We start from the raw sequence: 15,828 nt of genomic DNA, 5'->3' as shown, positions 1-15,828 counted from the left end.
CACTAGGCTTAAGAGGCACTGAGAGCAGAAGAAGAAACAAGTCCACGCTCAATAAATTCAGAGATTGAAGTGCAGCCCAATTGCCTGAAGGATGGCAGAAGCAAGACAACTCAGAAGCAATCTCTCCATCTAACATTTGCTTAAAATAGCTCTTGACACGTAGTTTGTATCAGCACTCTAACCACTGACACCTGTTTATTGAGGTGTCCTCAGTCTGTTTCTGAACACATGAAAGATTCCCAGTTTACTTGTGCTTTTTCTTTGAGATGTTTGACAGGAGCACAAAAAAAATTGCAAATTGATTCCTGGAAGTAAAGAAAGATGTGTGGAGCCGTATGTTTAACCACGTTAATAGATCAAAACAGCATGTCGCTATTTTTTTCAAGCCCTCCACTAGATATATCCCCATACGATGACTGTTTTTGCAGTGGTGGTAACACAGCAGCTCCAGTGCTTCCACTGGGGCTGGCTCCACCCTAGTTTCACAGCCGAGCCCAGAGCAGCATCCCACTGGAGGGCATCCTGGGCCATGCTGCAGTCAAGGAACACGGCCAACAGGACAGCAGCTACCATGGTAGGTCATAGCTAGGTCATTAATATTTAAAACTCTGAGCAAAGGGTTTTGTAGCCCATAAAGCTGTCTGATTCCTTGTGATGCCATGTCATTGCTGGGGACAGAAGAGGAACACAACACTGACAGATGTGGCCAGTGGTGGCTTCCAGACCAGCTGCCAAAGAGTGGTGAGAACACATTATGCTTTTCCCCATATTTCCTGTCGTACTGTGTACAATTGCATACCATCTTAGTGTGTTAAGGCGCACAGCAAATATTTGGCTAACACAAAACAGGGCCAGGAAACACGATGGATGTGTACACGGGACAGGTAGTGTGAAGTGCTTGGTGCTTGCTCCTACCTAACTACCAGGTGAGTGCAAACGATGAACTCGGGCTTGGAATTCCACTGGTGGTAGGTGATGTAGTAGTGTGTCTGCAGCCAGATCCACTGCTGGCCTTTGGTCAGGAACCTGTAGTAACACGACTTGCCTTTTCCAAACTGCATCACTGGTAAACAAAAAGAAAGCACTTTATGGCAAACAAACTACAGAAAGTTCATGGTATAAAGGAGATTAGAAAAAAAAACACTTGGTCCCATTCTCCCTTGCAGTTTGCTACCCCACTAAGAAGGCTCTTGTGGCTTTACAAGCATGATGGGCAAAAAACCTTGTGCTGAACTTTCATTTGGGTTCTTTCCTGCTACTTATTTTCACAAGAGTGCACTTTACTATTCTAAGATTGTTCTTATAACTAGTAATTGGCATAACTATCTAACTGGTTTTATTCCTAGAACTAATTAGTGGGCTTCTCTGAAAGTAATAAGCACAGATAACATCATGTAAGCAACGCACTGGCCTTTCAGAAGCACATGAAAATGCATTTCAGAGACAGTGGGCCTGAAGTCAGGATCCTAATAATGGCACAAAACAGTAAGATAGTGGAGTTTAGCAGTTAAACTGAGAGTTTGCTTCTAAAGAGCTGGCCTAAATACAATAGACCTAGTACACATCATCAGGTTATGTTCAGAAAAATCACAGATGCTGTAATAAAACGGGAACATAATGAGGGGAACTACATTAAATAACCGCATTAATTGTTCCCAGACTGCTGTCAGTACAAAATGAAACATGCTCATTTAAACTACCCGTAATTAGTGCAAAGTGAAATACAAGCGTGCTTTAAGCAAACCCATTTCACTTCAGAGCGGGCAGGATGCCTGCCCACAGAGGCCAACCTGATGGGAGCTCGTCCAGCCACAGGAACCCAGGCACTTCTACAAACCTGCACATCTCTACTTTTTTAACTGTTAGGGCTGCTTTCTTTAGTGACCCCATTAGCAGGGATGGGCTTCAGAAGAAGCACTTGGAGGTCTTGTGGCTAGCAGGCTGTGCTGGGGATTGTTCAGCGCCTGGTCCTGTCACAAATGTCCTGATGCAACTTCTGGAAGTCATTTCACCAGCAGCTTTCCTTGCCTATCTGCACAGAAAGATGAAAAGATCCTTGCCTGTGGGTGTGCTAGGCAGCTATGCTTTTATAATGTAAGAGGTATCAGTGGTGAGAGATGTAAGCCACTGAATAGATTCAATATAGTTAGCATCTATGTCAAACTGCAAGCGTATATTACCAAAAGACATCAGCTGGTTAAGTAGCTCACTTCTGTCTGAATGGCCCTTTAAACACACTAAAAAGTGCCATTGTTATAAGCAAATAAAGTATTTATTTAGTATTCCCATCTATGCGTTTGCTGCACCTGACCCAAGCCGTGCCAGCCAGGCAGCCTGTGTCCCTGCTGCCCGCTGGGTCACCGCGCTTCACCTCGACCGTGCCTGGAAGCCAGCAGGAGGCAGAGTGGGGAAGTTTGATATTTGAAGAAAGACTCATTTTCTCAGTTCTCTTTTAGCATCTCACATGGGTGTACAGTAGAGGGGCAGTGGTAGAAGGGCAGTGATGGGGGTTTACAACTCAGTGTTGAAGCAGTGCTGGCGGTCACGGAGCTCCTTTGTGTCCCAGCATCATGCTGCCAGCACTGCAGAGCAGTTTTCAGCACTTTCCCTTCCCCACTTTCTCAGGCAGATTCATTTCTTTGAATCTGGCAAAACACTCTCCTTCCAGAGATGGCAGACTGACAAACAGAGCACCTTTGCCCAACAGAAAATCTCTAAGTGGTATTTTCTGGAAAAATATCTGATAACCAACATGCATTTTACAGAGCGTGTAGTTAGATTTTATTTCTGGGCATTGCAAACCAGCTAGGGGACAGACTTTATTCCGGTTCAGTATCTTAGCCTGAAGTGCATGTAACAAAATGGAAAAAATAGTCTTTGGGAAAAAGCACCTCCACAGGACCTGGCTCCTCGTGGGCTCCCGCAGGTCACTTCTCTGTGTTCACACAGCAGCCAGAGCTGGACAAATCTTCAAAACGATGAAACGCTGAGAAAAATCTGGGCTGGAAGCCCTCAGACTGTGCCAGGAGATGTTCTGGTGCAAGGACAAGGCTCCTTGCCCTGCTACCAACCCAGTGTGGCCCTGCAGCCACAGAGGGGCAGCGAGGCTCTGCGGCCCTGGGCAGTTACATGCTCAGGTCCTGTTGGCCTACAGAAAGTCCCCAGGAATGGTGACAATCAGCAACATCCCAGGGGTCAGGGCTGCCCTTATAAATGGGGAACAGAGGGTAGGAAGATCTGGATTCCCATCTATCAATCTAATTTCACTCACACAACATGAGCTCAATCCGTGTATCTGCAGTTTGGGAAAGCTGCAGAAATAGTTGCTGATGTGACTGAATTCTGCAGGGACAGAGCCTCTCAGATGGCTAAGGCTGTCTTTATTTCATGAGAAGAGGGCATCCCCTCCCTCTCAGACAGAGATGCCTTTTGCGATGCCAGTGGCAGGCTGTACGGGTGACACAAGAGACCACAGACAGGCACACGGCGGAGGGAGAGGAACTTACAGTGTTCATGGCACCTAGCGAGAAGCTCCAGGTCATCTGCGTGGTAGTAGTCGTACCCTGATGTTCCCAGAACCTCAAAGGGTAAGTATCCTATGATGGGTGGAGCCCTAGGAGGGAAGCAGAGGGCAGGAGGTAAGCACACCTGACACCGTGACACCACGGCCAACATGCTGTGATGGATGCCAGCAAGCAAAACCACCTCATACATCCTTTTGGGAGTGTCCATCCTTTCACTGTGATGCATTGCCAGATACAAGAGAAAAAAAAAAAAAAAAAAAAAAAGAAAAAGAGAGAGAGGGAGAGGCAAAAACTGAGAAAATGAAAAGGTGTGTGTTTACTGGTTCACAGCCTATTCATTATGTGGGTGTAGAGAAGGCATGTGCGTACGCAAGTGACTCAATTCATTAAGCACGCCTGTGAGACATGGCTTGAGATACGCTACGGGTGTTCATGTGCATAATAACTCGGAGCTTGAGTAAAATTACCCAGTAGGTTGGCTATGTCATCTGGGTAGTGAACGTAGAGGGAAAAGTAAGTGGGAAGCTACAATGTGTGTCAGGGCCAGCTTGAGGAAAAGAGAAAGTAATTGTTCTCCTGGAAAAGCTTGGGGAATTGCAACCTGCAAAAAAAAATGCTTCGATGTGGGCAGTAACAAGAATAGGTATGGGGCTGATCCTGAGGACTGTTATTTCAATGGCAGGTAGAGCAGAAATCGAGTAAGTATTTAGACTGGCACACTGAATAGACACCAGACTATTCTGCTGTCAATTCTAGATGTTTCATTTTCTAGGCAAAACCTGGTATTTTTTATTTTATTTTTTTTTTAAGCAAATGTCCTAACAAGTCTGAGCTTGTACACAGCCTCCACTGGAACCTGCTAGCTTATGAGTATGGAACAGCACTAAACTGTGAGGTGAAAAACACTGTTTTTACCTCTCGTCCCTATAGCAGCATTCTGAGGCACAGGTACACTCCCCCTTGCACAGCCTCAAGCACAACAGGTACTTGGCGAGGCAGGATGTGACCACGCTGAGCTCATTTGGCTTTTTGCTCCACCTGTTTTGGCTGCTGGATGTGCTGACAGCAGGAGGCTTGCCTGGCAAGTTCAGCACTTCCTCGGGAAATGTCAGCAGGGCAGGGAATGCTTCAGGCCTGGGGCGGTCGGAGGTGGCATTGCCCGCTGAGCAAGTGACCCTCTGCAGGAAGGTGAATGCCACAAAGTGGCCAAGAAGGTGAGCAAAAATGTATTTAAGTGTAAGTACATTTTGGTTTGGACAGGGATCTTCAGTCTTCTGGATATTAACATGGGAAGGTCTCCTGTTTTGGCTGAATGACCCAGTTCCAACTTCATACCCTGGAGAGATGCTGTGGGCACAGATCATTCAACTACGGGGGGGGGGGGGGGGGGGGGGCAAAAGAGGTCTGTAACCTCTCCTTTATCAGCTTTGTTCTTTTCTCACTGTGCATGGAGGCTGTAAGTCCTGCCTGTGCCCCCCGAGGGCCCAGCAGGAGCTCCTGAGTCTGAGCAATCTGCTAGACCTTGCCCAGCACAAGGGAGGAACCAGGCCTCCACTCTGAGGGCAAATCTCTGGAAACAGAGCCCACTTAGCACACCGTGGTCTCTGCCACAATGCAGCCCTATTTATCCAAATGACTCCTCAGAGAGCACTGTGTTCCCTTTCCCCATGTGACACAGATTTCTGTTAATGATGATAATACGTGTATTTATTAAAGTGTCCTTCCTTGCCATCTCTTTGGCAGCTTGGCCAGTGTCTCTTGGCTCTTTAATGACATGCTTATCTTCAAGACAATGATGTCTTTCAGATGCACATCAGATAAACTTTTAAGCTGATCAGGAAAGTATTATGCTTCCATGACTTTCGCCAGATTTCCTTAAATGAGAAAGTAACAACAAAATGCTCCTAATCTGTCATTTGACAAGGAGCTGGCTTGCTTGTGGCGCAATTTAGAAGTGTTTTGTTAGCTTAACTTCCAGCCTTGAGGCCTGCAGCTGGCTCTTCAAATGGAAATGCAACATCTTCAGAGAGCCTTTGAGTACAGGATTGGTAAATGGGCAAAAAGCCTGACAGGTGGTGGGCTTTCAGCTATAACACAAGTTGGACTAGACCCTCCAGTCTTTTAATAAAAGAAGGGAAAATAAGGAGAATGCAGAACAGACATGGATTGTTATCAAAGTTCACAGGATTTCTTCCTCTACACACATGTATATGTAGACCAAGAATACAGATTTTCTTTATTTTTTTAAGGTTTATCCAGGTCTGTGGAGTGTTTGTTGTACTATTTATCACAACTCCATACATACCATTGCTATGATATGAAAGGTTCCGAGCCATGGTGGGTATCTGCTGCCCCCACTGATGGCACAGCTCTCAGCATCAAGCTGTGCGAGCTGAAGTAACCAAGCAAGAAACAACAAAATATCCCAAAACATTTCACAGTGTCCTGGAGATCCTGGGGAATGCACTGGAGATAGGTTTGAACCAGTGATTAGATGAGACAACCCACACGATTCCCCTCTGGCTGTTGGGTCTGTGCTCACTGCTTAGAGCTGGTGCTGCCACGAACTGTCTCAGCATCTGCATTAGCTTAATCCACTCCCAGTAACAATGGCTTCCTCGCTGGGGATATCAGTGGGACTGGAGTGGCTGCAAGCGCCCGGCACAGAGCTTCCTCTCTGAGTCATAACCCAGATTCATCAAAAGACTCTTTGATTTGCTTTAAAGGAGCTCCTGCGTGCCTTATTCGCAGCAGCTGCTGGGACGCAGCCCTTTGGAAAGCCAGCTCACTGCTGCAGACGGTGACATAAGGGGCCTAGGGCTCTTTTAGGAATCCTCGTTAAATCACCTGATTCTGAAGACGTGCCTCATTGGGCAGGCCAATTAAAGTCTAACGAAGTCACTGCAGCAAGATCTCAACGATAGGAATAATAACAAGCCCACCATCCCAAACCACACAGCCTTTTAACCGTAGGGCTGCTGCGTGGCCAGTTCCCCTGTGCTTCAAGGTATGACGCACAGAGCATCTTCCTTACTACAGAAAGGCAAATTATTCATCGGTTACATTCTCTCTCTCCCCTCCTTGATTTAAATGTGCAGAAGATGTTTAGCCCCCCTGCAAAAAGAAAAAACTTATTTCCTACAACCTTTCTCACTAGCGGTGTATTTCTGCCTTTGCAGAACTTGGAAGGGATAATGGGAAGAGCTGGATTTCACAACGTGTTTACGTATACATGCAGAGAAGCAAAAGAGAGAACAAAACCCTCCAGCTTCTTCTGAAGAAAATGAATCCTCTGTTAATCAGCTTAATAAAGCGATTCCTTTTCCATTCCCCGAGCTCTCCATGCTGCACTCAGTCAAAAACAAATCTGCAATTAAACCATCCAATACATTGCGTTTTCTTTTAGTTTTATAAATTCCTTCATTTATCAAGGTGAAAATCAAAATTTGATCAATACAGCAAAATATTTTGGGGTTCCTGGAAGCTGTAGATGGTGAACAGAGAAGCTAAATCAATACAGGTAACACAACCCACAGTGCTCAGCTTCGATGACTTAATGTCTTGGTGAAATTCGACATTTTTCTAGACATTTAACCTTCACTTTATATGGCTTCTTACCTGCCTTAAGTAAGAAAGAAGGCAAAGCTTTTAAAGAGGCCTGATAAGTAAGTTCAGAATATTATCATTGGTGTAGTTTAACTTAATTAGAGCTATTTTGCTTGGGATGTCAGGCAATAGCAACATAAACATTTCTATTTTTAAACTACAAATTGTTTATACTTCAGTGACCAAATCTCTTACCTGTGGTCCAAGAACAAAAACTTCCATTCCAAGCTATGCCTTGATGTAAATTCTTCGCATGGCTCTTCAACATTGCAAAGCTCCTGCAAAACAGTTGGCACATTCAGACATCTAATTCTGCGAAATAACAAAAGGAGTTCTCCCTCAAGACCAAGAATGCATCATCTTGGTATAATAAACCCTAGCAAAACACAGGGCTTTTAAAGCACTCGACTTTTTTTTTTTCCTCTAAGGAATGCATAAACCCTGTTTTATAGATGCATAAACTGATGAAAAGTGGCTGAATAATTTACCCTGGGCTGAGTTTCAGAGCTAGGATAAATAGTCCAAGGGCCTCATCTTGCAGTCTGCAGGCAACATTCCCCAACTTTCTGTAAATACTGCTAACCGAAGATGGATGACAGAGCAGGTTCCAGCCTCAAGCTGGGCTGGCTGCTGCTCTCCAGCAAGAAGCACCCGCTGCCCTTATCCCTGCCATCGCAGCACCGTGCCACACTTAAAGACTGGGAGAAAGAGTTCATGAACTGCGGTGCTCAGGGTCTCCAAGTGTGGCTGGCCTTCCTACACCAAGGAGCAGTGGGGTGTAGCTCTTCAGTGCCTCTAACTTTCCAAGCAGTTAGCTGGGCACCTTTTATTGGCACCCCCTGAGCTTGCTGCTCTGAAACGTCCCATCACACAACCCCCTCTTCTCAAGCACAACTCCCATTTTTCATTTTCTCCTTCCAAAATAAATGTCATCTCCCCCTCCCAAGCACAGCAGTGCCCTCCCTCACTTACAAGCCCTCAGCACAAGGCAGTTTGCACTGCTGCATGTACTGTGAGAGGCTGCTGCAGCATGGCTGCTCGTGCAAGGGCACCAAGCACAGCTCGTGGTACAGCAGCAGCTCCAGCTGAGCATGGGCTGGCTCTGGTACAAAAGGGAAAAGGCAGTGGGAGAGCTCTCACCTTTAAGAACTGCGGTGTGACGAGACGAACAGTCGCTACGAGGCAAATCTGCTCCTCTGTGGCTGACCTGAAAGCTCGTGCAATAGCTGACTCAAAGCCATTACAGGAGGGTGTAGGCACTAGACACAACCAGACAATTTATTTAAGACGAAGAGGAAGGAGACCTTTCTTTTCATGTTAGGACAGGCAGGACGACTGATGAAACCCCAGCAACAAATTCCTCCGACCCACACCGTGATGCCACACTGATAGACACTGATGTTATTTAAAGCACGATCCTTTAGGCTCCGAGTTACAGAGCTGCAGCCACCCACCCCTGGCTTGCAGGGAAGCCTCATAAGACAGCTCTGATCGCTCCCAGCACGCAGCTACAGCCTCCTTGCTAGCATGTCCTTAGGGAGGATGGAAAACTGATGCAAAGTCACTGAACTTCAGCTGACTTTGAGAGGTAGAGGGATTTGCACCATTTTTTTTTTCCAAATGTATGTTTTACAAGCGTCCCTTCAAAATCACAAATTGAAGATCAAGAGGATTACAGAAAGAACTCTTGGTACCATTATTCTGCCCTGAATCTTTTTTCTCAACACAAAGGAAGTCACAACTGGATGTCAGAAGATGTGGTGAACAAAAGGCTGGAGTATTTTCCCAAGGAAATTGTTCACATCAAATCCAGAAGTTTCTCCCTTTTTATGTTATTTCCAGGAAACAGCACCTTTCTGCAGCCCAACACTTGCAAGATCCAGGATTTTACAAGTTTCTCAAATCATTTCATCTTTAAAAAGTGTCACTCAATTGCCACAAGTGAAACAGAATAGCAGATTTTGTTGGTTAATTGAGTATGTAGGCTTCACAATCGAGTCATGGAGGCAGTCAAATGGAGGGACGATCAGTCTGGTGTCACTCCTCTGACCAACAGACTCCCCAAAGCTTTTATGTGAAAAAAAATCTTGCTAACATATCCGCAGCACACTCCACCCCTGCTGATTACAGCATTTTCAGCTGAAACAAGGCTACAGAAAAACAGACACTTTAAAGGAGAGAGGCTGAGAGGTAACGGCAGGCTGTAGAGGTAACTCACCATGAGTAAAATATTTAAAATCCACTACAAATTTCACATATTCATACGTCAGGGGTTCATTTGGATCTAAGCTGCCTCTTGCTAAATGGCAGCAAAACTCTATTTGCTTTTCCACTGAAAGGAGAGAAAGAGAGGGAGACACACACGTTATTGGCAGCCTGCATGGTAGCACATAGATTCAATATATTCAATCTGTCCAGGTTTTCTACCCACCCTGCCGCTGTGGCATCTCAGCACCCTCTGCTGAGATTCTCCTGATCCCCATAAATAAACCTATAACTAGCAGGAGCAATGATCAGCTGGTTCTGCTTCAGGATGTCTGTGATCACCCCTTCTCCCACAGCTTTATAGTTGCCCTGCTACACTGGGGCTGAGGCCCTGGCGAGCTCAAAGTCGGTGGTGTTTGCCCCTTCATCGCGTGCAGGATTTCACGTGAAACACACTGCCCTGGCACCGCTCTGCAGGACGCAGAGCAAAGGGCGCTGGAGTCACCTTAAGTCTTCCTGCTAGCTGTGGAAGGCACCATGCCAAGCTCTTGCTCGGTTTTCTGCCCCGAGGTCTGAACTCCATGGGTCAGACCACGGGCTCTTCAGCTGCAGGGAAACCAGCACAAGGGGTGCTCAGCTCCTGTGCACGCTTATGGGGCCACAGGGAGGGAGATGGTGGCCATGGTGAACCCACCAAGAAACGGGGGGGCTGCTAGGAGAAGGGGGTCCCAGCACGTGGATGTAAGGAAGACACGACCACCAGTTCTGGTGTGGGCACACAGTCTGGGGAGAACAGCAGAGGAAGGAACATTTTGGGATTTCCCAAAGCCCTTTGGGATTTCTCCTACCCAAGCTCATCCCCCAAGCCCCTCACGCCTTTCACAGGCTCAGTCCCACCCTGAGAAAAGTATCTAAGGAGGGTGACTCCACCCTGTCCTGTGACCCAAAGCAAACAGTAAAATACAGACTGTCCAAATCAAGTACTGGGAGCAAGTAGGAACATTGGATGGGCTGCTTCCAAACCCAGAAATATGAACAGAGGCCAAAAGCAGCAGCAGGCAGAAGAATTAAATAGCTGGAGGGCCCAGTGCAGGCCGCCCCTGGGAGCTGCTTGCCTTTGGCAAATTTCCTTGATCAACAGACAAGCAAAGAGCTTACCATTGAGAAAATCAGCTGCAACAGGATCTGTCATGAGCACGTGTGGAGAAAGGAGCTTGTACACCTCGCTCTGTTCCCGCTCAGGCAGAAAGTTTAATATATTTTGGTCCACCAAATCTGACTGATGCAAAAGAATGCTTTGTCATGTTCCACAGCACAGCCTGACACAACCACACGCGTTTTCATCCTACAGTGGAGCACAGATGCTGCCAGGCTAGCACAGACACTTAACACAAGGAAGCTGAGTTGATCTGCAGGTGGAGCTTTGTTTCTTTGCACACTGGGCCATTCAGCCAGGTTAGGACATTCAGGATCCAATTTGCCCTCACATAGCATGGCTCTCACTTTGCACCAGATAAAAACAAAAGTTGGTTTTGAGGGGCCAGCAGAAGCTTTTGTACTAAAAATTAACTGATGTCTGTAAATTCTCATGAAAAACTAACATCTTTGCTACTAAAGACCATGGGCTCAAAGTAGAAAAACCTGATGTCATTAGAAGAGCATATATTTAGTCCTGAAATCACCTTTAAATCTTCTGGGAAGAGCTTCCACATATACAGGTTTCATAAACATTTGGCTGGACAAACCCAAGCCCTGTCTCTGCAGTGATGGGGCTGTGCTAAGGCAGGGGAGCGATTCTGCAAGGCATTGTGGTGTCAGAACTTACCGGTAAGTGTCCGAGCAGAGAGGAGACGCTGTCGGATACATAAATAATAATCCCATCAGTGGTAAGAGCGATGAGAAAGCCATCTAATGCCTAGTGACAAAAGGCAGACGGAAGGAAAAAGAAAAGAATTATGCATGGGAACAACTTAAACTACAACACAATAGGCTAGTTTACTCAGTGGTGATGACTGTAACAGTCTAAAACCAACATGAATCAATTATGGCAGTGACGGTTCAATGTAGAAAGATAAAAAATGACACATGGTGTCTAATTCAGCATTCTTCTTACACTTATTTGCTCATTAATATTAAATTGACTTGTATTTTGCACCCAGTGAGTACTTATTTAATGTGAAGCAAGACGGTGGTGGTTAAGTTTTCTACACCCACACAATCCTAGCGACTTCAGTCACTTCATTATGTGTTCTGAATTGCACAATAGTTAACCAGTTCAGTGTGTAAGGAAATGTTAGATATCATCACGGCAAACCCAGCACTATGGATGAATGGATGAATGGATGGATGGATGGATAAACAGAGACAGATGAAAAAAATAATACCTTTAAAAAAAAAAAAATTATCGCTCCTAAGGACAAGATCTAAAGCCTTATTTATCTTGCTTAAAGCACTCATTTGCTAGGCAACTGACACAACAATTTGAAAGTTTGTTTTCCCTTTTTTTTCAAAGTTTGTTTTCCCTTTCCTTTTCACAATGGTTCCTGGCCCGGAGTCTATGTTCTCAGTGCCTTCTAAATCACTGCATGTGCTTTCTTCTTTGAGAGCTCTCTCCCTGTTCTTCACAACATCTTCTTGTACCATTGATCCAGTCTCTGTTCCTATTCTTCTGTAACACTTGGAAGGTCTAGGATGTCTGATGCCTGGCCAGCACCGTGTACAAAGCCAGTTCTTCTAATGACATCATTAGGCTGCTCTGCAGCTCAGCTTGCAGGAAGCCAAAGATGCTGCACAGAGGGAGCATCCAGCATCTTTCCCCGCAGCCAGCTACTCCCTGTCTCATTGTCTGAGTTCCTGCCTTTGCTAAAAATAAGCACTCTCTGGGTAAAAACACTGATTTTAAGTAAACTGCTCAATGGTCAAACATAGTCCAGCAAACGAACAGTTATTGAAGGGCTCCCCCCGGCCACTTGTAAGGGAGAAATTTGTTTTGATTCAGCTGGAACAAACTAGCTTGTTTGGTAAGAAAAATTCCCAGAAAGAATGAACAGACTTTTCCAGGGAGGTGAGTCATGACATCCTGATGAAAAGGAGTAACTAAGACACTGCAGCACCTCCCAGCTCAGCCCGGCATACACCCTAGTTTTGGTGGGGCAAAGAGCAGCAGCTGCCTACGCAGGGTAGATGTCCTCGCTGGAGGAGCAGGCAGTACAGAACCCAAGCAGCATCTTTAAGAAAGGAAAAATGTAGGCTCGTGGGGTGTTTCTACATCAGCTCATCATTTTATAGGTGACAGGATCAGGGCTCATCTGAGCACACGTAAAAGCAACTGAAGTAAAAGACGTGGCAGTTGCAGCACAGGTACAGCCCTGCGCAGCTAGTGGCAGCAATGCAAAGGCTGCCTTGCTAATGGGATGTGGGAGGATGGGAGCTGCTCTGCTTTGCCCAGATTCTTTCCAGTTTTTGCTCCTGTAGCTGGTCTGAGAAGGGCAGTTCTGTTTCTCCTCTCTCACCTGGACAAAGCTGGGCCAAATCGGGCTTCATGCCTAAATGAAAAGCTGTTTACCTTTAAGGGGAAGCAGTCATATTCCTAATTCTGTGTCTGCAAAGCATTTAGCACAACACTGGTCTCTGTCAGGTTTGGATTATAAGTGCCAGCAAAGCAGAAATCATTAACACTGGGACCCACAGGTGAAAGGAACTGTATGTCTGAACTACTCCACTGAACCGATTACTTTTCACTAATCTATGCAGCTTTAATTTCTTCTTACCTCTAACATCAACTGGGTGAACTCCTCGTTGCTAAGAAATGAAGGCTTCCAGTCTTGTCTAATCTCACAGGCTTCTGTCTGTGCTGTGATTTCTTACAGAGAAAACATCAAAAAAGCAACATGACTCACATTCATTGGGACTTTTTTTTCATTTTCAAGTAACACGATTTCTTTTAAGAAGCTTTCAGAGGAATCATCCTCAGATCATTCTCCATACAAAGCCTTATTATATGCAACACTCAATTTCCACGCCATCACGATAGAAATGCATTAGAAATCAGGAGAGGAAAAAAAAGAAAAAAAAAAGAGGAGACATTTTGGGTAGTTTGAAGGGAACCTTCAAAACTGAAGAAAACAATTTCTTCAAAAATGTTCTTTCCAGTGCTCTGGGCTAGCCTCAGAGCATCACTGACAGCAGACTGGGGCTGGCTCTGCAGCCACTGCAGGATGGCAGGAGCCCACAGGCAGCAGGAGGGGCTGCACCTATCCAGACCTGGGAAGAGGGGGCAGAAATCCTCTTTTGTGGTGTGTGCTGTTCCTCAGCTCCTCCTTCCTGCTCTGCTTGAGAGCACATAAAGCATGCCAGTGAGGGAAATGCAGCAATGTCACTGCATTCAAGCCTAGCCCCATCTGTTGACGCCAACTGCTGTGCCTTAATCTGACCCTCACTTAAATTCATGTCCTATACGGGGTTCTTAGATGCTTGGGAAAAATAGTTTTCATCTTCTAAGCAGCAACTGGCTGCTGGTCAGCTGCAGAGCCAGTACCTCCAAGGGGAAAGGGCCCAAGGGGAAGGTGGCAGCGCCCTCAGTACCTTTCTGTTTCTGTAAGAAGTCGATGGTCCTCTGCAGTATGGTGGACTTGTCCATCTTGAGAGGGTGGCCGTGGCCCTGCAGCATTGTGCAAAGCTCTTTAATGAGGACATTGAACTGGTCTCTCCTCTTTTTTTCAGATTTGTTGCGTGATGCCCTGGATGACAGAAACATGAATGGCACTAAGTAAAAGGAAGGGTCTGCAGCTCGACCCAAGGAGGATCAAGTAGCCCTGTCCCAGCAAAACACTTTAAGTACAAGAATCTGAACCCTGCTGGGACTGCTCATTTCTTTAGAATTAGGCTCGGGAGTAAGTGTTGGTGCTTTGAGCCTTGCAGTAGGACTGAACTCACTGTCAGAAAGGAATGCTTGCAGGTAACAAATAGGATTTATATGCATTTGAGCAAGACTGCATCCTTACGCACATTTCAGCAGCAGTTCTCATTGTTTCAAAACCAGTGATGGCTTCACAAAGGTGCTATAGGTGAAATTTCTCCAGTACAATAGTCCTGGCACCACTCACTGACTTTTTGCCCACTTCTGTTTTGCAGCTACTATGCACGCATGTAGAGGTCAAAATGAGAGGGATGCCTCATTCTTGGATTTGTACCTGCAGAAGTAGCTCATTCCCAGAGAACATTGTGCAGAGATAATTTGATTGCAGAACAAAGTCAAGCACACACTCTCACATCTGGGTTTGGAAATCTGGAGTGGCAGCAGTGTGATATATGAAACTGGGCACGTTAAAAGTCTGGCTGCGGAAACCACAGACTCGTTTCCAGCTTGCATTAATACAATTAAAGAATGTTTTATTAGGGTTTTCCCCTCCATTAAAAACAATAAAGGAGAAAGCAAATCCATTCAATTTCTTCCAAAATGTTCTTTCCAATGCTCCTATCTGAGATAACCCTATTTTCATACAATCTCTTCCAGTAGTAATTATTTTTCTTTACAAGTGCATTCATGATGATACATTGGCCCTGCGATCCAGCCCGAGTGTGCTATGCAGGAAGCATTTCCATTCACTTTCAGGTTGGCATTTGGAAGTTCTCACATCCAGCATTTGCTTTCCCAGCCCTCTCTGTTTTGGCACTAATGTACGATGAGTAATTACAGCTGAACCAAGCTCCTCTGAAGGAAGACCAGCTCCTTCCTACCTGTGCTAAGGCAGGACTGCCCTCTAAGTCTCATGGGGAACCCAGGTGGGCAGCACTTCATGAGGTCAATAAAATCACAGACTGGGGTACTGCATCAGCATGGTAAATAGCCATGGGATAACAAGAGGGTAAAGGAATGTAATCTAAGGAGCACCGAGCTGATTAACCCATCGTAGGGGTGGTCAAATACACCGTGAGAAGCTTGAAAATGGTGACAAAATTACATTTTATGTGGTCTGCTATCCACAGCCTGAAAACTGCAGGATTTTGCCTCTGACATCAGTGCCCTGACTACTTTTACAAGCATCAGACAACGCAGCCAGCATTTGCAGTTCTTCCCTGGAAGAGCTTGCAAGCTCAGCGCTCCGTGCATCCCTTCATACCTCTTTGCCCTGTCCTTCTCATCTTCATCCATCAGTTCGTTTACACGACACAGGGCTCTGGAAGGAAAGGACAGAAGTACTTACTGAGTCACATTGCCTGATCTTGTTGAGGCTGTCAGAACATGGAGCTTACTGGTTTGTACGTTATGACCTCCTGGATGTTTCTATCACCCCCTCCCCAGCCTCCGCTCGATTACATAGTTTCTTGCCTGTTCTGTCACCTACTGAGGCTTGAGAGCTGAAACCTTTGCCATATGCCCATGGCATATTGTATTCATCTACAATAACTGTAACTGTACTGGGAAAGAGCCAGCAGCCCCCAGCCTGCCTCTGCAGTCCCCTCTGTGAAAACAGCCCCAGCCACAATCAAG

At 45.8% G+C, this 15,828-nt stretch overlaps 1 protein-coding gene across 7 annotated transcripts in view; it reads right to left on the bottom strand.

Annotated features, from left to right (window-relative positions):
• Positions 1 to 15,828, bottom strand: part of PASD1 (PAS domain containing repressor 1) — a gene marked incomplete at its 3' end in the record, with an annotated part of 103,709 nt that overhangs the window by 14,948 nt on the left and 72,933 nt on the right. For 6 of the 7 annotated variants that reach the window (XM_084534759.1, XM_084534758.1, XM_084534756.1 and 3 more), the window contains exons 3-12: positions 15,458 to 15,514; positions 13,920 to 14,074; positions 13,106 to 13,197; positions 11,161 to 11,250; positions 10,494 to 10,614; positions 9,349 to 9,462; positions 8,271 to 8,389; positions 7,326 to 7,408; positions 3,507 to 3,613; positions 916 to 1,063 (exon numbers count right to left, since the gene is read on the bottom strand). In XM_084534759.1, coding sequence (XP_084390885.1) covers positions 916 to 1,063; positions 3,507 to 3,613; positions 7,326 to 7,408; positions 8,271 to 8,389; positions 9,349 to 9,462; positions 10,494 to 10,614; positions 11,161 to 11,250; positions 13,106 to 13,197; positions 13,920 to 14,074; positions 15,458 to 15,489 — 1,061 coding nt within the window. In that variant the 5' untranslated portion in view covers positions 15,490 to 15,514. Of the gene's footprint in view, positions 1 to 915; positions 1,064 to 3,506; positions 3,614 to 7,325; positions 7,409 to 8,270; positions 8,390 to 9,348; positions 9,463 to 10,493; positions 10,615 to 11,160; positions 11,251 to 13,105; positions 13,198 to 13,919; positions 14,075 to 15,457; positions 15,515 to 15,828 lie in introns of those variants that run through there. The other variant, XM_084534761.1, reaches the window with a different exon arrangement.

Source organism: Aythya ferina (assembly GCF_964211825.1).
Source record: "Aythya ferina genome assembly, chromosome: 13".
NCBI classification, from domain to species: domain Eukaryota; kingdom Metazoa; phylum Chordata; class Aves; order Anseriformes; family Anatidae; genus Aythya; species Aythya ferina.
The sequence above is the reverse complement of the archived record's forward strand: the minus strand, read 5'-3'. Positions and strand labels throughout refer to the sequence as shown.